A 16,424-nucleotide genomic window follows, 5' to 3' on the forward strand; every position below is an offset into this window, starting at 1 on the left:
TTTTGGTTTGTGAAAACTACTTACCTTTAGCTTAGTTTTCTTACCTTTATTTAAAAACACATTTTCTCTGGATTATTTTTTATAATTTTCTTTTTATTTTGTTTATTTGAAATTTGATTAAATTCTATTTTATCGATTTGTTTGTTTATTTATTATTATTTTGCTTTTCTTTAGTTTGGAACTTTAAGAGTTTCATTTAGGTTTTGTTTTTTTTTGTCTGCTTCTTTTGTTTTTTACTATAAATTTGTAATTTTAACAAAACTTATTAATTATAAAATAAACAAAACATAAAAACTTATAATAAAAATTTCTTATTAATTAATAAAAAAAACTAATTATTTATAATAATATATTGCCATAAAAAGAATTAATTAAAACTATAATTATATACAAGTGGTTTAAATATTTTACAAATTATATATATAATGTTTAAATAAAAAATATAAAAAAACACACACTGTGGACTAGTCTTTGGTTTCAAAATAAATACAAAATTAATTAATTAAATATTTGTTTTAATAATAATAGTAGATTAAGGGTTAAAAAAATAAATAAAATTAACAGCTGATAAAGAAAATGTTCCACAGAGAAAATGAGCGTTTTGTTCACTCTTCGTTAAAGCAAAGTTTTTGTTTTTTTTTGTTGGCCTTTACCTAACTTTAGTAAGCTTAACTAAATTGAATTGTTTAGGTGGAACATTTTTTTTCTGTTGCTGCTGGTTTTTTATTTATTTTCTGTTTTTTTTTTAATAATATTATTTTTTTAAAGTTTATTTTAATTTAATAGTATTTGTTGTTGCATTATGTTATGTTTTATTTTAATTTTTTTTAATTTAAGTACTTAATTGTTTGTTTTTTTTAGCTTTAATTAAGAAAATTTTTTTAAGAAACTTGAACATTTTTGTTTTTTATTTAAAGTATTTTGTTTTTCTATTTTATTATTAATTTTAATTTTAAAGGAATGTTTAAGTTGCAAAAAATTGATTTTGTTTTTTCTTTAAATAGGACGTTTGTTTTTATGAAATTATTTTGTTTTAATTTTTGTTTAATTAAAAGAAAGAAAGAAATTAGCTATTTACATAGAATATGAATTAAATATTTTGATATGTTTTATTATATATATTTTTTTTTAATTAAATTTAATTTAAGTTTTTTATAAATAATTTGGAATGTTTTTGTTTCTTTTTTCTCTGTGTTTAGGTGTGAATTTGTTTTTGTTTTTTAATAAGTTTTCGTTTTGTATTAAATTCTTTTTGATGACCTTAACAACCTTTTAGATTTCTTGAGTTTTTTTTTATTATTTATTTATTTTTTTAATTTATTTTAAGGGTATAAAATAAATAAATTTTTACGAAATAATGAAAATTTCTACAATGCTGTTAAAAAAAATGTAATAAAGGACAAGACGTGACATGATTTTTCTTTCTTTCTTTGCCTTTTTCTTAGCAAATAATTCTCTAGACACTTTATTTTACGTTTCACCTTTTTCACTCACTTTTTTTTTTGGGCAGGAAAGGGGAGATTTTCTCCGGTGCTGTCTGTTTTACTAAACAAAAATTTAGACAATGTCAATTAAACTTTTTTACACACTTTTTTTCGGAGAAGTAAAAGACGTAAATTCTTTTATTATCAAATTTGTTATGAAGATTAGTTTTTTAAAGGTGGAGAATTAACGATTTTCAGGGATTTCTTTTAAAAGGTTTATTTTAGTAATAAAATACCAGAAGGTTATCATGGAACCATGTCTGCCTAAATTTAAAACTTGTTATGATGGCATCACACCTTCGGATGTTGAAAATGCCAACATATCTAAACATCTCGGGAAGTTAGTTTCCCTAATCGGTTGGTAACTTACAATTAGAAGCCACAATGGAATCATAGTATAATTTGTGCGTAAATTTAGAACTTGTTACAGAGGCAAAAAGAGAGAGTTTTCTTTGTAATGCATTATGCGACCCACTTGGTAATGGACTGCAGATGGATCTCTTCTTGAAGACAGACTTATGTTGCGATTATCGGGAATAAGATCTGTAATTTCAGTGTAACGCATTCCATTTTTACGTTGCTCCAGAAAATCAATAAAGTTCGTTACCTCTATGAGGTCGAGTAGCCTCGAGAATGAGAGTTATTTTTTTATTTTCGATCTCGGTGTAATTCTTAAGATCACACAGATCACTTGATAAACGTGTTGAATACTGTGCATGTTTAGGCAGTACATCCGAACGTCACGGGTGCTTAAATTAAGAACTCTTGGCAGAAACAAAAACAAATAAAAGAAGAGTTTCTTTGTAATGCATTGTCCGATCCACAGGCCAATGGATAACAAATGGACGTGCTCTTGAAGAGAGACTTGTGATGCGAGTATCGGGAACAAGTTCCTTAAATCACTTGATAAATGTGTTGAATATTAAGTATGTTTTGCCAACACATCCGAACGTCACGGAAAGTAATTTTCCCTAATCGGTGCCTAAATTCAGAACTTGTCACAGAGAAGAACAAAAAAGTTTTCTTTGTAATACTTTGTGCGATCCAAAGGCAAATGGACTACAAATGGGTGTGTTCTTGAAGAAAGACTTGTGCTGCGAGTATCGCGTACTAATATGAGTATAACATATTCCATTGTAGTATCGATAGAACATGACACATTGTGACGTTACTTTTAAAAGTGGATCAGGTGGATTCACTTGAAAAATGTGGTGGATACTGCGAATGTTTTGGGCATATATTTTCACAGACGGAACATCAAGAGCTCCTGATTACTTAATATATACACCACCCATTAATAGAGACGTAGCAGCATGATTGTGTCGTGTTAAAACTCAACATTGAGTTGGAATAATCTATAATAGCAGGTCCCTATTCAGAGATGGTTAATTGATCTTGGTAAAATCGAGACATTCATATTGCCTTAATAGGAATGGAATGTTGTCTTATTCAAAAGAGTCGATGGGGTTGGGAATCGGAAGATCATTTAGAAATAGGAGAAAGAATTGAGCCTTGCATTACCCCTGAATTAATCTTTAACTCATGTGATTAGATCACGTCTAGAGCAACTGTTATAAAATGATACCTGAGAAAAGTTCGATATAAAAAGATAAAAGTAGTTACGGACTACTAATCAAAAAATAATATGGGCATATACTATCTGGTCAGTTGTAGCCGGGGCCTATTAGCATTTTTCCACCTAATAGGTCGATATAAAATGATAAAAGTAGTTACCGACACCTTCTAGTATTTGCTCAGTAGTTTAAGTTCCCGCATCTATTAGTATTTTTCCAGCTTTATAAGAATAATCACTAACACAATGTTCAATGTTTCCCTTCAGTCTCAGTTGCAAGAAGAACAAATGAGAAATGCTCACGAAAGTTTGGTCCACATTTGTAGAATTGAAAAAAATTTCGTTAGCAGTCAAATATCTAGTCGTTATCTTAATTCCTAATCTCTCGTAGAAATCTTTTAGATTTTCGTAGGGAGATCTTCGAAAAGTGAAGAAACTATACAGTGATCATGAGAACTATTCAGACTTATTGTTGGCTTTTGCAATTTGTAATTCTAATCTCTCGTGTAGATTAGATAAGACTCTATAAGCCTTTGGATTCTGCAATAAAATCATCGAAAAGAGATTGATCTTTACAGCGATCATGAGACCTATGCAAACTTATAGTTCGCTTGCATGGACTTCAGAATACTTTTAAAAGGAAATTGATGGTTCAAAATCTAAAACTTTTTGGAAACGATTTAATTCGTATACCGAAATATGTTTCGATGAGTTCTACATCTGGGCCAAATTGCTAAGACGTAAAATTCAAGTTATATTTCAGTTCTAGATCAGCATACCAAGAAGTGACGACTGAATTGTACATCTTATTCATTTGATCAATCTTAGACGATTCAATAACTAAAACGAGTTTTGACAAGTTTGACTTCTTGATCTCTCTATCTCTTGGATTACTCAAAAACTAAAGATGTAGATCATTAACATTCACATAAAATGCCGTTAAAGTTTAGCATAATATTTATGGGCTGAATTTTGAATTCGAAATATGCAGAGTTTCCAATAGTTTTATAGATTAGCGGACTCCTAATTCACTTTCAATTAGAGAAATGAACCTCTGTTCCATACATACAAGTACCAAAATTGTAATAGTTAGTTAGTTTCCAAGTAGCAGGTGTGTTACATGAAATGCGAAAAAAATACTATATAGGGTCTATTGTGTTCGCCTTTACTAGAGTCTTATTTGGGAAACGAATCCACAACCTCGGTACTGACTATCAACTAACCTATGGAAGAAACCAATAGTCCAAAATAGTTGAAAATTAAAGAAATTTTTAATTGGTCGGTTTGGAAAACCGAAATTTCAAATCCAAATTCCTAAAAAGGTTCATGTTTAGCTAAATAATTTGCTGCAATTGAGGTAAAAAGCAAGATCAGCTTTCTTTAAAGAATACTTTTAGAAAAATTTCATTAAATTCAAATTAGTATATAATTTTTGTATTAAATCTTTTCAATTACCTGTGTTTAAAGTCAATCGATTTTCATCTCCGAGTGTAAAAAAGTTTTCAAACATTTAATTTTTTTTAGATAAATACATACTAAGCCTACACAATACTCCACAGCACCTAATGTTCTAAATACTTGTTGTTTAGTAAAAATAACCAAAACTAAATTTTTAGCATATTTAAAACTTTTCTACTTGTTTTTCGTTTTTTTCTATTTTCTAATTGTATTATTAAGGTAAATGGCCTTTTAGTTTTTGTACGAATATATGTATGTATGTAGTTTTTTCACTGCCAAATCCAGTCATTATTTAGACTTTTAAAATTTTTGGCTCGTGTCCATTCAAATTCACTTGTTTGGGCTAAAACATCATCAGCAACGTCGTCCAAAGTTTCAGTAACAACAAAGCTACTACCATCGCCACTAATACTACGACCGAGACCAACACCGCAACCAGCACCACTACGACCAATATAATGCTGTTCACATTGTGGTGTTTGTAGTCTTAGCTGTTGTTGTTGTTGTTGCTTTTGCTGGTGCTTTTGTTGTCATGTAGCTGCATCAGTTGCAGCCTCCACTACTCAGCTGGTCACGATTGATGTCGCAGTAGGCCAGTGGAACATATTGTCATGTAAATCTGATGATGACTGTTCTAACTCTAGATCTTGTTCGTGCTGCTGCTGGTGATGCAGATGCGGATGCTGTTGTTGCTGCAAATGATGATTATGTTGTTGTTTGTTGTTTTGTTTGTTGTGTTGCATGTGGACATGTTGTGGTTGATTGCTTGACTTTTGTAAATGTATTTGTTCTGGTATTTGCATTTGCAAAGGCTGAGTTGACAATGAGGGCATTGAATTTGTTGACGATGAAGACATAGACGCACTATGTTGATGCTGTGGTCCATGCTGTAACATTCCACCAACTACTACTGATGCTCCTGGATGCTGTTGTGTATGTTGATGATGATGATGGAGAATATTATTATTGTGCTGCTGCTGCTGCTGCTGATGATGATGATGATTATGCGGATGATTAAAATGAGATGATGGTTGTAGTTGCTGTTGTGGTTGCAGCTGCAATTGTAACTCTTGAGGTTGATGATATTCATGTTCATGTTCAAATTGTTGCAAATACTGTTGCTGATGTTGCTGGTTGCCTAGAACATGTTGAACTGGCAGGGTATGCGAATGCTGTTGTATTTGCTGTGGATGATAATATGGCATTTGTGTTGTAGTCGTAGAGTTAGCTGTGGGAGCCACAGTCATGGCTGTTGTCATTGCTGTCATAGACGATGAGGCTGACAATGAATTGGGCTGTTGTAGGCCCCTTATGCTATCCGCTGGGTGGGCCGTGTATATATTACTTCTTCTCAAATGATTATTGTTGCCATTCGGACGTTTATTGCGTGACCACCATTGCACATGCGTGTCTGAACGAAAACGAGAGAAGAACAAAGTAAAAAGTTTAAGCACCAAATTTTATTATGATTTTTTTTTAATTTTTGTTTTGTTAAGTTTTTGGTTTTTTTGGTATGAGTATATGTGGAAATAGAGGGGAAATTTTGGTTTAATTTTGATTTTAAGAAGAACCCATGCCATTGCCAGAAGCAGCCACCACCACAACAGCCGTTATTGATTCCTGCATGGTTGGCTCTTCATAAACATAATGCTCCGGCATTAGACTTTCATCATCGTCTACATCTTCGTCATCCTCATCATCGTCGTCTTCGTTCTCTTCTACGCTACGTTCATCGGGTCTAGGTGGCAATGGCCGCTTAAGCATTGAATTTTCTCTTTCAATATTTAACGATTTCAATTCATTGTGAGATTTCGTTTGATACAGTGTCGTTAGACTGGTTTGTGTTGTACAATTACTGCTATTATCGTTCGAGGAAGATGAAGAGCTTACGGTGCGCGGATGATGATGCAAATGATGATCCAATTGTTGCTGCGGGCGTTGCGGTTGTTGTTGCTGGATATGATGCATCATTCCTAAGGGTCGTTTGTGACTGTGATGGTGTTGTTGTTGCTGCTGTAGCTGTAACTGGTGGTGGTGACTGTTCAACGGTAATTGCTTAAAATTTTGGGTTGCCTCTGCTGGTTGCAAAAGAAATTGATGTGATGCAGTTGCAATTGTTGGAGGAGGATAGAATAGATTATGATGTTGATTTATGTTTTCATGATCAAGATGATTATGATGATGATTGAGATGTTGTTGCTGTTGTTGCAAATGATTATGCTGATCGATAGAAGGAAGCGGTAGTTGCTGTTTGGGAGAATGATGTTGACACTTACCACTACGTTGATGTGATGTCTTTTTTCTGTAAGGTGGTGAAAAGAAAGAAAGAGAGAGGGGAAAAAATGTTGTTAAAATTGATGCAAAAAATATTGTAAACTAGGGAGGTTTTCTATTTTAAAGTTTGGGACGTCAGTTTTTTCTAACCACTTGAATTTGCTCTAAAATTATTAACAGTTCTATAGTCTTAACCAAGTATAGACAACACTATAATCCTAACTATAATCTAGTCTAAAGCATAGTCTGGAATATAGTATACATTTCTTAACTACTGTATGAACTACAGTTTCAACTAAAGTCTGAACCATCATTTGAAATATTATCTGAACTATATTTTAAGCTATAATCTGGACTATGGTCTAAACTATAGTTATAACTAATGTCTGATATTTTGTCTGCATAATAGTCTGAACTTGAGTACGAAGTATAGTATGGACTATATATCATATAGTTTGGAAAATGGTCTGATCAAAAATCTGTACTATAGTCTAAGCTACAGGGAGGGTACTAGTCTGGTGTGTATTCTGAACTATTTAATGAAATATAGTCTGAGCTCTAGTCTATGTAGTAAACTATATTTTTAACAGTTGTCTGAACTAAAAATTTTACTCTAGTTTAAGCTATTGTTTATAACTAAGTCTGTACTAAATTTTATACTATAATCTGAGCTATAGTTTGGACTATACTCGAAACTATAGTCTAAACTGCAGTCTGGACTATAGTCTGAACTATAGTCTGAACTATAGTCTGAACTATAGTCTGGACTGTAGTCTGAACTATAGTCTAGACTATAGTTTGAACTATAGTCTAGACTGTAGTTTGAACTATAGTCTGGACTATAGTCTGAACTACAGTCTGGACTATAGTCTGAACTATAGTCTTAACTATAGTCTGTACTACAGTCGGGACTACAGTCTGAAGTATAGTCTGGACAATAGCCTGAACTGTAGTCTGGATTATAGTATGAACTATAGACTGAACTATAGTCCGATATATAGTCTGAGCTATAGTCCGATATATGGTCTGGACTATAGTTTGGCTATAGTCTGGACTACAGTCTCAACTGTAGTCTGTATTATAGTCTGATAAAAGTCTCGACTACAATCCCAACTATAGTTTGAACTAGACAATATAGTGAACTGAAGTCTGGACCATAGTTAATACTATAGTCAGAACTATAGTCTAAACTTTAATCTGGACTGTAGAACATCAGTATGTATAATTTGGACCATGTTTGATCTGTAGTTTCAACTTCATACTGAAATATATGTTGAACTAGTTATAGTATATATAGTGATAAATGTCTGAACTAAAAACCAACCTATATTATGGACTATAGCCTGAACTATAGTTTAGAATACAGTTTGGATTAAAATTTCTACTATAGTTTTAGTTTTTTTCTGAACTTTAGTCAAGACTACAATGAGAACTGCACTATTAAGTTGTCTATATCTATAATCTTAAACTTTAATAAGAATATATTTAGAATATCTTAGAAAATTAATCACTTACCTTCGGCATTTGACTACTGCTATCATTATAATAGCTCCAAGAATTGCTGATAATATCGAAACTATAGTCAGTGTTAAGGGCCACCCCAATTCGGAAGCTTTTTCTGAAATTATAAAAAATTTATAAACATTTTGTTAAAATTTATCGTGTACAGTTCTTAAGCAGCTAAACTTCCCATACATTGGCAAGAAGGGATCTATGATTTTTCGAGAGTTTTGCACAAGATCCGCGAAGCATAAACTGTGTGAAGCGTAAAGCTTATAAAAAGCTTTTTGAATTATTAAAAACTGTGTGAAGCTTAAAATCTTTTAAATAGTATTGCCTGAAAGCTACTAATAAGCTTTTTATGGATTATAAAAAAAATAGAATAGAATTGCTTACTATTTGGCTTCCCTAGAAGCCTTAAAGAAGTTATCTAGTAATAATTTGTATATTATTTGTCGTGTTAATTTTAGTTCAGTTTTAAATTTAACTTAATTTAATTTTATAATATTCAAGTTCATTTTTAAATTTCCAACAGAATTTAATCATTTTTCTCTCTCTCACAATTTTCAATGTCATTTAAGTTTGACAAACTTTTTTTTTTTTTGCTTAACTTATAAACAAATTGAATTGCATTTTATTCCCAAAAAATAAAAAAAAATTGTAGAAAATTGTTTTCTAGTTTTTTTTTATATATGTTTAACTGAATGAATTTAAATTTCATTTAAATACTTTTTCAACATTGTGTGCAAGTTTGAATACTAAAATTTGTATACGAAAAAAGAGTAGCATATAGAAAAAACTGCATTTCCAAAAAAAAAAAGAGGAAAAAGGAACATAAATGTTAAGCTTAAAATGTGTTTCATAAAAATTTAAAAAAAATTTATATCCTCTAGCAGACGTAATCTTAAATAGATGAGCAATCAGTCACAAAGTTAAATGAAGAGAGAGGGACTGGTGAAGGAGTTATGCAAGGCTTAGGTGAATAGATTTGAAATCCTGAAAGCATGATTTAAAAGGAGCGTGGAAAAACATGGTAATGACTTGTAATTAACTTACAGCTTACTTTTCAATGTAAGCTTTAACTGTAGCTTTCATTCTGCATTACTTAGAAGTTGTTTAGTAATGACTTATAATAACGTTTTTGATCTGGACCTTTTATTTTCGAATAGTAGAGGTAGTAGATGTATCCTTGTTGGCTATTTTTACTTTTTTCACACACAAAACTGACTACTTAACTCCTTATTTGCCAAAAATCGTGGTAAGTACTTATATAACTCCCTACTTATAAGAGAGTTGGAGAGTAGTGATGCTTCCATAGACATCATCGTGTTAAAATAATGTCTTAAAATGCTATTGTACGCTTTTTGCTGGGGAGTTAACCAATACACCAAAGAACTCTAGTTGTGTGTTAACTGATTTCAACTAACTAGTCCCTTGACTGTAGAAAAGGGGACACAGAAACTACTTTCTATTTAACAATGAAAGTTGTAAGCTCATAAGTGCAAAGTTTTATGTTGCAAGTTTGAATTTATTGAATTGAATTAGGATTTACAGTGAGTTACAGAATTGTCACTTTATTCTACATGTTTGACTATAATTCAAAATCCACTCACGTGTCCACCTCTATTATGAAAATGCATTTTTCCTGTTATGCCATCTATCACACTCCCTTAGCAACTCATCTACAATACTATTTGATTTTATTGGCAAATAAATTTAATTTTACGTTTGAAACTTGTCGTTTTAAACATTTTGTGCAACTTTTTTCCGTTTTTTTTTTCAGTTGCATGCCACACAAACGAAACAAACTTATAGAAAAATTCCAACATATAACTTTTAAAACATTTTATTGTATGGGTGCCAGTAAAGCCCCCAGTATTCATACAATATTCAAGTAGTCATTCTACATTGTCATCCATTCATTCATTCACTCAGTCATTGCCTCACAAATAAAATGGACAAAACATATATCGCAAAAAAATAAAATAAATGTGGAAGTAGTAAAAAAACAACAACAACAACATAGTACTAACTATGTACATACAAGTCAAAGAATCATACCATCAACAATGATGATTACTTTTTAGTTTTGTTCTTTACTTACCCATTGTGCCTTCAAATATAAATGTACTTTTTGTTGGCATTGCCCAGGAGCACAAATCACATGTTGTCAAACCATCACTCAATACCGGTTCATCAACGAAAAAGGGTGGTCGTGGTGGTGGCGGTACAAAACGTCCATTCCATAGCCCATTTTCACTGGCATCGAATGCCAATGGTGAACCAAACAAATCGTTGTCATTGTCATCGAAAATATCAAATGATAGATCCCGAAAATTATTGCTAAACTCTTCAGCCGAACTGGCAACTAAACTTTCAACAACTGGCGGACTATAGGAGGGATAAAATGTTGTTGACGATAATGGCAATGATGATGACGCTGCTGCTGTTGCTGTTGACGATGTAGAGGTAGAAGAAATATTTGTGTCATCTGCAGACGTTGTGTCGTCATCACTAGAGGATAAGGATGTTGATGATAAAGGCAGGAAATTCGAAACTACCACGGATGCTACATGGGATATAGAGGTTAAACCAGTTGAGCTATTGATTTCACTTGTATCGTCTGCTGTTGGTGATATTGAGAAGGTTGTTATTGCTGCTGCTGCTGAGGAGGAGAGTGGTGTTTGTAGCCTTTCCTCTAAAGAGGGCAACAGTATGGTATTATTGTAACGATATGTTGTTGACAATGAGGCAAGAGCGGCTGCTGCCGTTGATGATGTTGCTGATGGTAATGCATCAATTGCTTTAAATGTTGAGGGCATTTTTGTGTATTTTGTTCGTTTCGTTGCTGCTGCCTTTGTCTAGTTCCTTCCGTTTGCTTTCTTGTTTTTTTTGTTTTTTTTTTTTTTTTTTTTGTCAAGTTTCGTCTATGGCCAAAAGGTTTATGGCATTGAAGTGGTGTTGTAACTAAAATAAAAGAGACAAATAACAAAGTTTGTTGGTTAAAGGGTTGTTAACTGGATTTTTGTTTGTAATAAAATTGAAAAATTGAAATTTATTAAATTTAAGTGAATTCAAGTAGATTTTTTTGTGTAAATAGTTATGGTAAAATGTGAACGTTATTCTAAAAGTAAATTAATCTTTTTTATAAAATGCTATACGGGTTTTGGGCATATTTTATATATCAAATTTAGTCTTGATTATTAAATCATGGAATTTTGACTTAAATTTCTTTAAATCACAAGATTTTTTGGAAACCTTATCTTGTCTATTTGACTTAAAGTCACTCTTTATATTACTATAATCTCTCGAATGTGTTTGGCGATGATCTTTCCTTGATTATTTCTAAATTCTATACATAACAACGATCCTTTGCATCAAAAAATTATAGCCTAGTCGTTAGACTAAACTATAGAATAACCTTCAGTCTAGTCTATAATCTAGTCTATAGTCTAGTCTATAGTCTAGTCTATAGTCTAGTCTACAGTCTAGTCTATAGTCTAGTCTATAGTCTAGTCTATAGTCTAGTCTATAGTCTAGTCTATAGTCTAGTCTATAGTCTAGTCTATAGTCTAGTCTATAGTCTAGTCTATAGTCTAGTCTATAGTCTAGTCTATAGTCTAGTCTATAGTCTAGTCTATAGTCTAGTCTATAGTCTAGTCTATAGTCTAGTCTATAGTCTAGTCTATAGTCTAGTCTATAGTCTAGTCTATAGTCTAGTCTATAGTCTAGTCTATAGTCTAGTCTATAGTCTAGTCTATAGTCTAGTCTATAGTCTAGTCTATAGTCTAGTCTATAGTCTAGTCTATAGTCTAGTCTATAGTCTAGTCTATAGTCTAGTCTATAGTCTAGTCTATAGTCTAGTCTATAGTCTAGTCTATAGTCTAGTCTAGTCTAGTCTATAGTCTAGTCTATAGTCTAGTCTATAGTCTAGTCTATAGTCTAGTCTATAGTCTAGTCTATAGTCTAGTCTATAGTCTAGTCTATAGTCTAGTCTATAGTCTAGTCTATAGTCTAGTCTATAGTCTAGTCTATAGTCTAGTCTATAGTCTAGTCTATAGTCTAGTCTATAGTCTAGTCTATAGTCTAGTCTATAGTCTAGTCTATAGTCTAGTCTATAGTCTAGTCTATAGTCTAGTCTATAGTCTAGTCTATAGTCTAGTCTATAGCCTAGTCTATAGTCTAGTCTATAGTCTAGTCTATAGTCTAGTCTATAGCCTAGTCTATAGTCTAGTCTATAGTCTAGTCTATAGTCTAGTCTATATTCTAGTCTATAGTCTAGTCTATAGTCTAGTCTATAGTCTAGTCTATAGTCTAGTCTATAGTCTAGTCTATAGTCTAGTCTATAGTCTAGTCTATAGTCTAGTCTATAGTCTAGTCTATAGTTAGTTAGTTAGTTAGTTAGTTAGTTAGTTGAAAGGAGGATGTATATACATCAAATCCGAAGAAATACACCTAGGCCTCTATCGGGCCTGTTGTGCGCTCCTTAACCAGTGCCTCAGGTGGGAATCGAACCCACCACCTCCGGTCTACCAGTCTAGAACACTAACCACTAACCTACCGGAGGCCACTAGTCTAGTCTATAGTCTAGTCTATAGTCTAGTCTATAGTCTAGTCTATAGTCTAGTCTATAGTCTAGTCTATAGTCTAGTCTATAGTCTAGTCTATAGTCTAGTCTATAGTCTAGTCTATAGTCTAGTCTATAGTCTAGTCTATAGTCTAGTCTATAGTCTAGTCTATAGTCTAGTCTATAGTCTAGTCTATAGTCTAGTCTATAGTCTAGTCTATAGTCTAGTCTATAGTCTAGTCTATAGTCTAGTCTATAGTCTAGTCTATAGTCTAGTCTATAGTCTAGTCTATAGTCTAGTCTATAGTCTAGTCTATAGTCTAGTCTATAGTCTAGTCTATAGTCTAGTCTATAGTCTAGTCTATAGTCTAGTCTATAGTCTAGTCTATAGTCTAGTCTATAGTCTAGTCTATAGTCTAGTCTATAGTCTAGTCTATAGTCTAGTCTATAGTCTAGTCTATAGTCTAGTCTATAGTCTAGTCTATAGTCTAGTCTATAGTCTAGTCTATAGTCTAGTCTATAGTCTAGTCTATAGTCTAGTCTATAGTCTAGTCTATAGTCTAGTCTATAGTCTAGTCTAGTTAGTCTATAGTCTAGTCTATAGTCTAGTCTATAGTCTAGTCTATAGTCTAGTCTATAGTCTAGTCTATAGTCTAGTCTATAGTCTAGTCTATAGTCTAGTCTATAGTCTAGTCTATAGTCTAGTCTATAGTCTAGTCTATAGTCTAGTCTATAGTCTAGTCTATAGTCTAGTCTATAGTCTAGTCTATAGTCTAGTCTATAGTCTAGTCTATAGTCTCTAGTCTATAGTCTAGTCTATAGTCTAGTCTATAGTCTAGTCTATAGTCTAGTCTATAGTCTAGTCTATAGTCTAGTCTATAGTCTAGTCTATAGTCTAGTCTATAGTCTAGTCTATAGTCTAGTCTATAGTCTAGTCTATAGTCGTCTATAGTCTATCTATAGTCTAGTCTATAGTCTTAGTCTCTAGTCGAGTCTATAGTCTAGTCTACTAGTCTAGTTCTACAGTCTAGTCTATAGTCTAGTCTCTATAGTCTAGTCTATAGTTTCTTCTAGTCTATAGTCTAGTCTATATTCTAGTCTATAGTCTAGTCTATAGTCTAGTCTATAGTCTAGTCTATAGTCTAGTCTATAGCCTAGTCTATAGTCTAGTCTATAGTCTAGTCTATAGTCTAGTCTACCGTCTAGTCTATAGTCTAGTCTATAGTCTAGTCTATAGTCTAGTCTATAGTCTAGTCTATAGTCTAGTCTAGTCTAGTCTATAGTCTAGTTTATAGTCCAGTCTATAGTCTAGTCTATAGTCACATAATAACGATCTTAACAAGATCTTAAGAGTGCTACTCCGAGGGGTCAATTTTTATCATACGATCTCTGAAATGTGGAAGATCGTTTAACATGTATTTAAACAATCTCTGGTTACATAAGTTACTCTCAGCATAAGAATATAAGATCATAGATCTATCTCCTTCTAGATTAAGTTCAACACTCAAGATCATCAATTTCCTCTCTCTTGTGAATGCCATACGAGGATGTTACATAATGTTACTCTCAGCATAAGAACATAAGATCATAGATCTCTCTCCTTCTAGATTTAATCGAACACTTAAGATCATCGATCTCCTCTCTCTTGTGAATGCCATACGAGCATGGAGTTCATTAGTCTCACAAAGTTTATTCACATTCATTTTGACTGAATTTTGTTTGACTTGAGCAAAGCTATTTTCTGAAACTTTTTAAATTATTGTTGGTACTACTATATAAATGTGTATTGGAAAGAGTAAACGATCGATTATTTGATGGTCTTTATGAAACTGAAACTTTTGAAAGATCTCTGGTACTATATACATAGGTAATAAATCTGATGATATTCGTCTTAATGATCGCGATCGCTATTAGTTTTATAACTAACAATTTCAGCTTTTCATGAATGATTCAAATCACGAACTGAAAATATACTTTAAAAGATCGATTACTTAATGATCTGTTATCGGATAATTTTTAATTTTTGAACATATATAATAACGATCTTGACAAATCTCCAAGATATATTGCTTTTCCGAGGGGTCGAATTTGTATCAAAGAAATTGTTCATAACACGATCACTAAAATGTGGAAGGTCGTTTAGCATGAATTTAAACGATCTCAGGTTGCATAAAGTTGATCTCAGCATAAGAATACAAGGTCATGGTTCTCTCACCTTCGTTATAATGTTTTTTAATTGTATTAGTCATTAAAGATAATCCTAACAGAATGTCTATATTTCTAGAATCTAGATTGAGTTGAACACTTTAGATCATCGATCACCACTCTCTCGTACCATGATTACTGGATGGTACGTATGCAACGTTCAATTATTCACAAAAATCTTCTTTTGAAAGATCTTTTGTAATATATAAGAAATAGATCTTGTGATATTTGCGATCCTTCCTTCATTTTATTTCTTTCTTTCTTCGCTTTCTTCGGAAATTTTGCTTCTATCTTTTGAATGGATCGCATGATCTTTGTGTTGATGATCGTATCAAATTTTGTAATTAACAAATGTTTCTGACAATATTCGTCTCAAGAATCTATTCAATTGATGTACTTAATAACGATTTTGGTCCAGATCACTATAAAATCTATAACGAGTTAATCGAGGGGACGAGTAGAAGACGCTATAGCGATCATCGCAAAATGATCGCAATATCTCTGTGGATGGCAATTGATTTGTTCAGCAAAGCTTTACGAATGAAATTTATGATAGTTTTCATAATGATGGTGATCATTTCTAAAGATTCTATGTGAAGATTCGAATTAGAACCCAGACACTTTGCAGAATATAAACAGCTTTACTGCACATGGCTTTTTTGTACATTCCGTAGCCTACTCTAACCTTTAGTGAAACGTAAAGAAAGTTTGAGAAAATTGGAAACAGAATGAACAATTGAAATACTAGGGGCCTTAAATAACAAGATGTTATCTTTCCTCATGACAAATTTCAAAAAATTTAGTCGCCCTTTTGTGTTATAAATAAGACCGTGAAGGGTTTTAACCCTTTATTTACCCCACTTCAACATAAATCACGTTATTATGCATAAAATATTTCGCTTTTATCTCTACATGAACCAATAAACATTTATTAATTGAGCTTTAAACATTCCTTTCAACATATTTGTAACATTCATATTAATTTATTATTAGATACCATCATCTATATACATATTTTTTAACATATTTATAATGTCATATAATCCCCTTTTTTCGAAAATCTATTGTTTGTAATTAAAGCTTAATCCCCCATAAAATTGTCACAATTACGTTAAGACTGTTAGTTTATGGCTAAATTATCACTAATACATTGACACGCAAGTTGGCCACGATTAAATGTACGCTGTTTTTTTTTTTTTCTCGTATTTTCCACCTTCCTAGTTTAATAGTAGAAGGGTCTCTACAACTGAATTCATTGGCATCATCGTCATCATCATGTATAACTATGGACTATTATTGGCCCTATGTTTAAATAGATATTGTTGTTGTTGTTTTTGCTGTTTTATTGTTATAGCTTTTTGTG

At 32.1% G+C, this 16,424-nt stretch overlaps 1 protein-coding gene across 1 annotated transcript in view; it reads right to left on the minus strand.

The window, feature by feature from the left end:
- Positions 1 to 1,223: 1,223 nt before the first annotated feature.
- The window catches only part of LOC119604625 (lateral signaling target protein 2 homolog), a 31,467-nt gene continuing 16,266 nt past the window's right edge, over positions 1,224 to 16,424 (minus strand). The window contains exons 2-5 of the mRNA XM_037957362.1: positions 10,394 to 11,256; positions 8,305 to 8,407; positions 6,792 to 6,817; positions 1,224 to 5,926 (exon numbers count right to left, since the gene is read on the minus strand). Of these exons, the coding sequence (XP_037813290.1) occupies positions 5,079 to 5,926; positions 6,792 to 6,817; positions 8,305 to 8,407; positions 10,394 to 11,111 (1,695 nt within the window). The 5' untranslated portion in view covers positions 11,112 to 11,256 and the 3' untranslated portion in view covers positions 1,224 to 5,078. The remainder of the gene's footprint in view (positions 5,927 to 6,791; positions 6,818 to 8,304; positions 8,408 to 10,393; positions 11,257 to 16,424) is intronic.

Source organism: Lucilia sericata, unplaced genomic scaffold (assembly GCF_015586225.1).
Source record: "Lucilia sericata isolate MDLA Ls3-8-SP2 unplaced genomic scaffold, ASM1558622v1 Contig000410F_arrow, whole genome shotgun sequence".
In the NCBI taxonomy this organism is placed as follows: Eukaryota; Metazoa; Arthropoda; class Insecta; order Diptera; family Calliphoridae; genus Lucilia; species Lucilia sericata.